Raw genomic sequence first — 11,576 nt, forward strand, 5'->3', positions numbered from 1 at the left:
TCATTACCTCTCACCTGAACAACTGGAACAGTCTCTTAAATGGCTTTCTGATCTTGAGTCTATTCCCCTTTCTAATCCATCCTTCACTCAACTGTCAAATCAATATTCCAAGACACAGAGTTCTCTACATTCCCCTGCTCCATGATTTTCAGTCATTTCTTACTGATCCTAAAATAAGGTACCTTTTGTGTCGAGGTACCCTGTGTTATTGGCAGTCTGGTGAAATCTCTGGATCCCTTCTCAGAAAAGGATTTTTTAAATGATTAAATCAAAATACACAGGATTGCAAAGAAAACCAATTATTGTGAAATAGTTATTAATTTTTTTTAAAAGTTCATAAGCTCTAGGTTATGGGGACCTTCTCTAAGATAAAATACAATTCTCAGCCTTGCATTTAAAATCCTTCATGAATTTGCTGTCACCTTTCCAGACATATTTTATATTAGTCCTCCCTCTGTGTTCTTTCTATTCCATTCACACTGATCTACTTTATTCCCTGAACTTGACACTCTATCTCACTTTCATGTTTTGGCACAGGTTATCCTCCAGGGCTATAATACAGTCCCTCCTTTCTTCCAGCCCTTAAAACGCCCAGCTTCCTGAAAAGTTCAGTTCAGGTGCCAACTTAAAAGAAAACGTTTTCCACATCCCATCAGCTATTAAAACTCTGTCTTTCTACAAATTATCTACTTATGTGTATTCATGTTGCAGTCCATTCTTTCCTCCATGCCTCCCCTAAATTATAAATCCCCTGAAGGCAGGAAATATTTTATTGTTACCCTTGTATGCCCATTCCCTACATTGGTACCTGCCACCAAAAAAAGGATTTTGATCTAGCAAACATTTACCGAGTACCTTTTTATTTAGGATTTTGTGCTAATTGCTGGAGATGCAAAGTCAAATGATTCAGTTGAATTGAATCCATGGAATTTGCACAAGGTTACCAAAAAAAAAAAAAATAGTGGCAAGCTAGGGCTAGAATTTAGATCACTATATCCCCAATTCAAGGTTGTATGTGGCTTTTTCCATTTGTATATTTTCTTTTTTGTTTGTTTTTGAGGTAATTGGGCTTAAGTGACTTGTCTAGGGTCACACACCATTTCTTTATTTCCAAACAAGGGGCCTGTTTGGGTATAGAAGACCCAAAACATGAGAAAGAAATGACCCATGACAAGTTAATAAGGGGTTTGTGGCCCATTCCTTCTCTGATAACTTGGGGATGGAATCTTAAGAGTGAGGGATCTGGTGAAAAGGGTATCACCTGCTCTGGAAGTAGGAAAAGGGTTGTTGGGGAGCTTGGTCATGGTGAATTTTACTCAGTCATCAGCTCCAACTGCCTATTATTCCAAAAGTTTGATCCTGCCTCCAGAGGGCTGGATTTAGAGGACAAGAATCAGGAAGTCTAAGAATCCTAAGAAAATAGGGAGGCTGATAGACTTCTAACACAGTTCTCTGACCACTTCTCCCCAAGGGATTTTTTTTCTGTGGATATGACCTTGAACTAAAACCTGGTTAACCTATGGAATTTTCAAATAGGTTTTAACTGCTCCTAGCTATGAGAATGTGGAAATTCCTATTCCCGTCTTATCTATGTTTCCATAGTCAAGAAGACTCATGTTCCTGTATTTAATCTGGCCTCAGACACTTACAAGCTGTGCCACTCTGGGTAAGCCATTTCACCCTATTTGCCTCAGTTTCCTCTCTGTAAAATGAGCTGGAGAAGGAAATGGCTAATCATCCTAGTACCTTTGCCAAGAAAATCCCAAATGGGGTCACAATTAGTTGGACATAACTCAACATCTTGATTCCATCCTAGATGCTTCTTAATACATAGTTCTGTCATCACGCCTGTGTTTAAACATCAGACTAAAGAGAATCCCACTAAGTTGTGAACTGATCCAACCATTTTGGAGAGCAATATGGAGCTATGTTCAAAAGGGTATCAAACTGCATACCCATTGATCCAGCAGTGTTTTTTGTGGGTCTGAATCCCAAAGAGATCTTAAAGGAGGGAAAGGTGCAAAAATGTTTGTAACAGTCCGTTTTGTAGTGGCAAGGATCTGGAAACTGAGTGGATGCCCATCAGTTGAAGAATGACTGAATAAGTTATGGGATATGAATGCAATGGAATATTATTGTTCTATAAGAAACAATCAGCAGGATGATTTCAGAGAGGCCTGGAGAGACTTACATGAACTAATGCTAAGTGAAGTGAGTAGAACCACACAGCAACAAGATTATGAGATTGTCAGTTCTGATGGCTCTTTTCAACAATGAGGTGATTCAAGCCAGTTCCAATGGTCTCCTGATGGAAAGAGCCATCTTCATCCAGAGAGTAGACTGAATACAGATCACATCATCACATTTTCACTTTTTTTTTGCTGTTGTTAGTTTATATTTTGTTTTCTTTTTGATCTGATTTTTCACAGCATGATAACTGGAAATATGTATAGAAGAATTGCACATGCTTAACATGTTTAAATTGGAATACTTGTTGTCTAAGGGAGGAGAAGGAAAGGGAAAGAGAAAAAATTTGAAACACAAAGTTTTGGAATTATGTAAATATTTTGAAAATAAAAAACTTTTTTATTTTAAAAGAGAGAATCACACTAACCCATGAGCTCTATCCTTTGGGAAAACCCTAAGGCACCAAGGCAGGCTGGGCCAGAAGCCAAGTAGAGGATAAAAATTGCTGACACTTAGATTTAGATTTTAAAACTTACAAAGCAATTTGCATATATCTCCTTAGCTGTCCTTCCCAAAGAATCTGGGTAGTAAGCACTGTTTTCATAACCATTTTTAAAATAAGGTAAATGAGGTTTTGAGAGGCTAGATGAGTTATTTACTCAAGATCACAAGGTCAGAAAGCATTTATGGCCAGATTTTAAATTCAGGTCTTTCTCACTCCAAGTCTCCTTCCTTGCCATAAAGAAAAAGGAAGGTTTAAAGGATTTGAAGCTACATTGTGGGATCAAAATATTCTGCAGCCCAGTTCTTAACCTTTTTTTGTGCCAAGTACCTCTTTGGCAGTCTGGGGTAGAGTGCTTTGGGTTTCTGCTTACATTCGTATTTGAAGGAGATGCTAAATTTCAAATCAAAAGTAATAAAAAATTAAGATGTAATTTTTCCTATCCTAGTTGTTGTCAGATTCCTTGAAATCTATCCCTGGATCCCTTAGATGCTATCTGTGAGCCCCAGGCTAAAAATCTTTGCTCTACTCCAGTTTTGCAGAGAAGATACTCTAGCCCGTTACTTTACAAACAAAAACTGAGGTCCAAGAAAGGGAACGGCCTTTCAGGAAGTCCCCAAGTCCTGGTCCCAGTTTTGGCGTTAATTAGCAAAGGTAGATGAGCTCCAAATCTTCTGTCAGGAAGGATGATGAAGAATAGCTAGATTTTACACAATCATCCTCACACCAATCCCGTGAGGTGTTGAGATTGTGCTCCTCCCTCCAATTTCTCTCTTTTTTGCAGAGAAAATAAGCGAGGTTGAGATTGTTCCAGAGTCACACAGTATCTGGGGCGGGATTCGAATTCAGGCCTTTCTGATCCCTTCTCTCTATTCACCTGCTTCACCCGCGGCCTATGAGCCACCCTCCCTGGGGCAAAGCCGGCGTGACTCTCGGCCCCACGCCGTGTACCTCCCCTCCCCCGCACGAGACGTAGCATAGGTTGTGGAGGAGGCGCCCGGCTTCCGGGATGCTGCGCCCTCCTGGGGTGGGGGTGGGGCGAGCTCGCGGCGGGGCGCCTGGACCAGCGCGCCCGGGCCCCAGCTTGCGCATCCTTGCAAGAAAGGCCTCCCTGAGAACCACCGGCCTAGGAAGGGGTGGAGTTCGGCCGGCAGGCGGCGCTGTGAGGGCCACGGCAGCGGCGGGGCTGGAGCTGGCGTCCCCAGAGCTTGGGAAGAAAGCGAAAGCCGGCCGGACTGGGCCCGGAGGCGGAACGAACCAAGGTTGGGAGGGGCGGGGGGAGAGCGGAGGAAGGGCGGAGCCACGTGCCTCGCGCCTCCCCCCTCGCCCGGCTTCCGCGGGTGGTTTCTCCCGTGCGCCGCATTCGCTCAGGCTGTCTCTCTCGGCCGGTTTCTCCGCCGGTCCCCAGGCCGCGGGGGGGCCCTCGCAGCCGGCGCGCGCCCGCCCTCTCGCTGCCCGCCCTCTCGCTGCCCGCCCGGCTTCCGATCCGTCCCCGCCTGCCGCCGCCGGGATGCTGTGGCTGCTGGTGGCGCTGGGGCTGGCGGCCGCCTACTTCTCCCTGCTGGACGGCTGGTACCTGGTGCGCGTGCCGTTGGCTGTGCTGCGCGCCCGCCTGCTGCAGCCGCCCGTGCGCGACCTGCTGGCGGAACAGAGCTACGCGGGCCGCGTGCTCCCCTCCGACCTGGACCTGCTGCTGCACATGAACAATGCGCGCTACCTGCGCGAGGCGGACGTGGCGCGCGCCGCGCACCTGGCCCGCTGCGGCGTGCTCGGGGCCCTGCGCGCGCTCGGCGCGCACGCGGTGCTGGCCGCCTCCTGCGCGCGCTACCGCCGCTCGCTGCGCCTGCTGGAGCCCTTCGAGGTGCGCACCCGCCTGCTGGGCTGGGACGGCCGGGCCTTCTACCTGGAGTCCCGCTTCCTCAGCGGCCGGGACGGCTTCGTGTGCGCGCTGCTGCTCTTCCGCCAGCACGTGCTGGGCACCACGCCCGACCAGGTGGTGCAGTACCTGTGCAAGAGGCGGGTGAGCGAGCCCCTCCTCCCCGGCGCGCCGGGTGCCCCCTTCCCGGGAGAGCTCCCCCGAGCGGCCTCTCCCGCGCAGCGCTTGCTTCTGCATGTGCCGGCGCCTCCCCCCGCCCTCCAGGACTTCCCCCGGCTGGCGTCTCCCCTGCGCCGGCGCCCTCCTCATCCCGCAAGCATGAGCCATTCCTTCCCCGGCAGGGCGCCCGAGAGCTTCCCGGCACGTGCCGGCGCCCTGTCCCGCGCGCCCCCGTCCTCCCCATCCCAAGCTGGGCCTCCTGTCCCTCCTCCGCCAGCCGTCTGGTTCGCGTCCCTCCCAGCGCCCCTGCCGCCTCTAATAGAAAGCCCCTCAGTGGGGGCCTGGTGGTGCGGTGCCGCGCTGATGTCCTGTCTCCCCTCCCGTACGCCCGCTGCCCCCGCGGGAGTCTGCTACTCCCCGTGCCCAGCCCTCCGCTCCCCCGCTCTCTCTCCCCACCCCTTCGTTCCCCCAGTATCTCCACCCGTCTACTTTTCCTCTTCGTCTTGATGTACCTGCCTCACGCAGCCCCAAAATGTTAGGGCCGGGTGCGCCTTTGGAATATAAATGCAGAATCTGACGTGCAACGTCCGAGCTGGAAGGGACTTTAGAACACAGGATGTCAACGTGAGGGGGGGCTTTGGGCATTAGTGGGGCTAAGAGGGCTCTGGGAATGTAGAATGGCAAATCCGCAAGGCAACTTGCCGGGGCAGGGAGCAACGCTTGTGCATGCAACTTTGTATTCATTCTGGCAGCTTTTTGACTCGGCCTGCTCAGTCTTTCCTGAGGTTTCTAGAGTCCCGCCCATGCCTGTTAAGTGCAATGCAATAAAGTCTAGACTTTGGAACACAGGATTCCAGAGTGGCCTTGGAATACAGAATCCTTGCAATTGATCACCGGCTGCGTTTAAGGCTAAGTTAGTGAGAAAGGACCATTGCAAAGGATTCAGCCCGCAAAGAACGGATATTCAGCCGGGAGATGACAGCGTGTTCTTGGCTAAGAGACTGGAAGTTAATTTGAGGAGGGAGGGGACTCTGACTACTGAAGGGATTGGGGAAATCCTGAAAGGATGTTACAGTGGCAAATGCCATGGACTTGATGTCAAAGGAGACTGGGGTTCAAATGTTGATGATTTATTACATCTCACTTAGGAGATTTATAGTCTTCTGTGACTATTGGCAGGTTATCAGACCCTTCTGTGCCCCATTTCTATGTAGAGTTTCATATGTAATTATAATATAAATATAATTATAACATATATAATATATAATGATTTATAATACATACTATATATAATGATATATCTATAATGATTTGCATTATATAATTTACACATATATTTACATTTATATAATTCTTGTATTTTACATAGTTTTTAGGATGACATATAAAGTCTTTCTCAGACCTTAAAGGGCAATCTAATTATCAGCTATTACTATAGAATATAGAAAGTTAGAGCTAGAAGGGAACTTAGAACACAGGATGTGAGGCCTGGATGTTGCTTTAGAAGATAAAACCAGAGGTTCAGGGTCACAAAGAATATTCATGACAGCACCAACTAGCTTTAGCAGTTGTATAATTTGACTCCCGAAGGGTCCAGAGTTCTTCTCACTATTCCTCAACCTTCTAAGGACTCCTAGTATGACCTAGGGCAGATAAAGTGCTGGGGCAGACTGTCAAGGGAGGGAGTTGGATTGTGTAATTGCAGAATGTGAGAGAGCTGGAAGAAGCCCTAGGGATCCTTTCACATAAGCCTATGTTGGTTCATATTATTTCAGATGCTTTTCTGAATATTCTGGTGAGGTAGATGTATTAGTGATTGGGGCCACTTTATGGATGAGAAAACTGAGCCCTCCAGAAGCAAAGTAGAGATTTAATGAGTCCAGATAGTAAGTAGTAGATCATGGGTATGATATGACCAGATTCTTCCTTGATGTTTAAGTAATGACAGTATTTCAGAATATTTGAGCCAGATATGTAATTTTGAGAAGTTCTAAGCTTAACCTTCAGGGTCTGAGAGTGGGGAACCCAACTGAGCTTAAGGTTAAAGATGCCAAAATTAGGAGGGATCTTAGAAGTTATTTAGTCCAATCCAGAATTGGGCATCAACTCCCTCTATAATGTCCCAAGCTAGATTAAATAATAATAGCACTCTATTATCTCATTCTTTAAGTTTTGCAAAACATTTGACAAATATTATTTCATTTGATCCTCATAGCTATCTTGGGAGGTATGTGTTATTTTTATCCCCATTTTACAGATGAGGAAACCGAGGCAGCAGAGATGGAGTGACCGGCCCAGAGTCACATAGCTAGCGAGTATCTGAACTGCATATAACTTCAGGCCTTCCTGACTCCAGTCCCACTGTTCCACCTGGCTGTCTACTATCAGATTTGGCTCTTGGTTCTCTCAAATCCTTCTCACTGTTGGGAAGTGTTTCCTTAAGTTGAAATCTGGCCTCTTCCCCTTATTCTCACTGATTCAATTCTCTCTGTGGTCTTGCTCCTTTTCTATGTGATACCCCTTCAGCCATTTGAAGATAGCCATCATGTTCCCCCCAAACCTTCTTCCTGAGCTAAAAAGCCTCAGTTCAATCATTCCTCCTGAGACACCATCTTGTGTTATTGCAGTCTCCTGGTCACCTCACAAGATCCTTCATCTTCAGACTGATCCTGTTCTCCACCTGGGGTCTGATTTTCAAAAACAGTTTGGCTGTGACCTCCCTTCTCGTGGCCTTTCTGCACCTCTCACTGTAACCTGCTGCCCAATTAACCTTTTTGGCTCCCACACCACATTTCTGGTTCATATTAACTTTGCACGCAGCAAATCCCAATTCTTTTTCATATAAATGTGGATGCTTCTCCCATTCTCTTCTTTGCCTGATTTTTTGGACCTGAGTATGGCTATTTTTATTTATCCCTCTTGAATCCCATTCTAATTGAAGGAATCCTAGCTTTCAGACCTGGCTGGGTTATCCAGCCTGTGAGCCCTCCTACCATGACATCGGTCTAAACCTTCAAATACCATAAGTGTATGACTTGTGCTTTATCATTATTTATCTCCTGTCTACTCTAGTACCTAAATGAGGCTCCTTAGTGACCTTAGGAAAGGGTGAGGGAGGAGAGAATTCTAATAGGAGATACAGGAGGACCTGAGTTCTGGCGTTCTGACAAGGGAGAAGACTCCCGGGAACATTTGAACTGGTCCTAGAAGGGTGAGCAGCATTTCCAGAAAGTGTTCAGGTTTACAGCAAAAGGAAGCTGATGGGTGTGTATTGATGAGTTTGGCTGGGGTCAGGAGTACGCCTCCACAAGCATGAGTGTGGGTCCTGGAACACGAGCTTGAAGGCATTCAGTGTTATGGGGTATTGGGAACAGTAACTATAGGGGTATCCAGGTTTTAGAGTGGGGAAGGAGCTCAGTGAAATTGATTTGGACAGCAAAAGCTGGCATTTTATACAAGATACAGAGAGCCTGCTGGTAGGCCTCTGTTCTCTCTAGCCACATAAGAGGTGTATAATAAATGCTTGTTTCCCTTCCACCCTCAAGAAACTGATCTTTTCTTAATTCTATGCTATTTCTGTTCTTCATGGGGAGTCAAGAACAAAAGAAAAGAAAGTCTGTGGGAATCCCAGTCTTGGGTTGGGTCCTTGAGCCATCTGAGCCTCAGTTCCTTATCTAAAAGATGAGGCTACTAGATTGGGTGGCTTCTGAGGACCCTTTCTATGCTTAATCCTCTGATGCTATGATTTCTTCCTTTTGATCTCCCTGAGCTACAGAGAGAAGGACATGGGCACTAACCTGACAGAGAGGTACAATAGTTGATCTTCTCTTAATATCTATGCAACTCAGCATCTCAAGCATTGAATTTAAAAATCAGAGTACTTGCACCTGAATGCTGGCTCTCCTGCATACTCACTTAAGTCACTTGTGTGTGGAAGGAAGAAGTTAGATGAGCTGACCTCTAAGAACTGACAGCCTCAGCTGGACCAGACCAGGCTGTCCAGCTGTAATGAGTCAACCTCTACAGCTTGATAAGATGAATGCAGCTAGATGTTTTTTGATTTGGAGCAGAGGGAAGGTTATGGACAGGACTGAGGAGGGAAGAATTCCCTGAAGATATAGGGAAGGTGGAATTTGAGGAGATCTTTCTGGGTAGAGGCAGAGAACAGTCCTAATTGTGTGTGGAGGCAGGGAGGTGCTCCACTGGCTCATTGATTGTAGAACTGAAAGCAATTTTTAGAGGTTATATAGATCAGGGGTGGGGAACCTTTTTTCCTGCCAAGGACCATTTGGATATTTATAACATAATTCACAGGCCATACAAAATTATCAACTTAGAGAACTCAAATAGTGGAAGGTTGTTAAACCTAGCTTTCCAGCTCATCATTGCCTGCAGTTGCCTTAGCAAATGATTTTGCAGGCTTTATATGGTCCCTTGGACTGGACATTCCCCACCCCTGATCTAGACCCAGTTTTTTAAACCTATTTTTAATGTCCTGGATTCCTTTGGCAATCTGGTAAAGCCTATGGACTTTCCAGATTATTGCTTTAAAATGCATAAAATAAAATACATACAATTACAAAGGAAACCATTTATATTGAAATAGTTATCAATTTTTTAAAGTCCATGGAACCCAAAAATTCTATCCATTCACCCCAATCTAGTCTAACCCCCCCTTTATTTTACAGAAGTGGCCCTAAAAGAAGTCATTTGCCCAGTGTTAGGGTAATATGGCTTGTGTGTACCCAGTGATAAGTGGTGAGTCATTCTGAGACTCAAAAGCAGGTTCCCAGTCAGATTCAGTTCTGTTGGGCCCAGGCAATTATTATCGCTCACAAGTTAGGGATAAGACACTGACTCTTTCCTGAGATGGATGATGGGCCAATGTAGTCCATAAGGGACTTCTAGAGGAAGATCTAGAAGTTGAGGGACTTTCATGAATCGGAAGTCAGGCCTGGGGGGCCCCGCTGCCAGGACCCATTTTTGTCCCTTACCTTTCTGCTTCTCCTCTCCCACAGGTGGAGTCACCTGAGCTCCCGGAGGATCTCCAGCACTGGATTAACTACAACGAAGCCAGCAGCCAGAAACTCCGGGCAGAATCTGGCCTCAGTAGCACCAAGGATCAGTAGCAGGCTGGCCCCTGCTCTCCCCTGGTCCCTTTCCTTGAGGAAGGAATACCTGGGTCCCTATCACTTATTAATTTATTTTCTACATGTTTGCACTTGTCCACTGGGGCTGGGGATTCTCAGGGAAGGGATGGGGGGAGGGCAGGGAGACTTCTGTCAGACCCCCTACCTGGGCAGGACCAGATTTGGGTGAACTGAGGAGAAAGAAAGGATCAGGTAGGGGCTATCATTCCCATTTTACAGAAATGGAAACTAAGGCTCAGAAGCAACTTGAACAATTTCGTAGCAAGTCACTAGCAAAGCCACTGGCCCCTGCACCTCTCAATTCCCAGCCCTGGGCTCTTTCTGTTACTCTTGTCTATGCCCTCTTTTCTTGATTTCACTATTGATGCCTCCTGTGGGGCTCTTAATTCTTGAAGTGACAACTTATCTGGAAAGTCCTCTCACTGACTTGGGGTGATGGAAGAGCCTCAGGTTCGAATCCCAGCTCTTTCATGATCTCCCTGTATGATCTAAGAAAGTTCTTTCTTCTGCCTGGCCTCTGTCTCCTTTTTCATAGGATTCAGAGAATTTGGGGCAGGAACAGACGTTGGAGATAGTCCAGTTCAACCGGCCTTACAGAGGGGGAAACAGAGACCGGAGAAGGGAAATGACTCCTATAAAGGTTGTGCAGGGAGTGAGTAATGGAGCAAGACTTGGTGCCCCTTCAGTTTACACTATGCTGAGAGGGTCAAGTTGGAAGGACCTCCAAGGCCAGTTCCCACCTCAAACACCCATCGAGTTGACTTTTCCAACAAGACAAGAGTCTTTTTATATTCTAGCCTAAGCAGGAATCCAGAACTCTGTGGGCTTCCCTGTGAGGAGCAGGGAAAGAAGTGAGACTGGTGGCCAGCCACCTCACCCTGCCCTGCCCAGCTTTCTCCTTCTCCATCCCTCAGACACCTGAATGTAGTGACCAGGTCTCTCTCCCACACAGGTTCCCCTCCAATAAGCACTTTATGGATGAGACTGTATTTAATCCACCATACTAGATCTGTGTCAAGACTCATTTCTGTCCCACGCATATCCCCTCTTCCTTCCAAGGAGCTGATGCTGGCATGTGGTCAGCTAAAATGGGAGAGGACAGGCTCAGGTGAGGGAAGCCCCTGCAGCCAGAAAGTCAGCAGGGCCAGGGTCTTGATTTTCCAGCAGAAAGAGGGGACCTCAGGGCCCAAGAGGAACTGTCTGGGCCTCTGCTATTCAGGCCTACCCTCCAACACTGCAACCTCTGCTTGCCTTGTGGCTGCCCCGACAGGTGCCCCAGGGACTGCAAGTCCCCAGCTCTCTCCTGTGGCTGCCCAACAAGTGCCCCAGGGACTGCAAGTCCCATAGCTCTCTTTCTCTTCCGTTTCCCCAGCCATTCTCATCCCCCATCTCAGAAAAGCTGCAATCTTTTTGTTTTATTTAAGAGAGAGAGATATTAAAAGATTTTAAAACAAAATACTCCTAAGAACTGATGGTCTCTTCATTATTGGAATCTCTTTGTTTCTGGTCTTAAAAAAAAAAACACATATATGGAGTTAGACAAGCCTTGGCCCTCCCATTTCAGGAGTGCTTGAAGGTTTGCAAAACCCTTTCCTCAAAGCCCCTCATGTGATAAAGTAACAAATATTTTCACTTCAGAGGTGAAAGAACAAGTTCATGAAGTGACTTCTGAAGGTCATTCAGAGGGTGAGGCAATTCAGAG

The 11,576-nt window shown here is 46.9% G+C and overlaps 1 protein-coding gene across 1 annotated transcript; it reads left to right on the forward strand.

Moving 5' to 3' along the window:
• Positions 1–3,990: 3,990 nt before the first annotated feature.
• On the forward strand, positions 3,991–11,332 carry THEM6 (thioesterase superfamily member 6). Its single transcript, XM_031947295.1, has 2 exons — positions 3,991–4,709; positions 9,743–11,332. Exons 1-2 carry the CDS (start codon positions 4,200–4,202, stop codon positions 9,851–9,853), a joined length of 621 nt encoding a protein of 206 aa, XP_031803155.1. The 5' UTR covers positions 3,991–4,199; the 3' UTR covers positions 9,854–11,332.
• Positions 11,333–11,576: the final 244 nt, after the last annotated feature.

The sequence above is a fragment of the Sarcophilus harrisii genome, chromosome 1 (assembly GCF_902635505.1).
Source record: "Sarcophilus harrisii chromosome 1, mSarHar1.11, whole genome shotgun sequence".
In the NCBI taxonomy this organism is placed as follows: domain Eukaryota; kingdom Metazoa; phylum Chordata; class Mammalia; order Dasyuromorphia; family Dasyuridae; genus Sarcophilus; species Sarcophilus harrisii.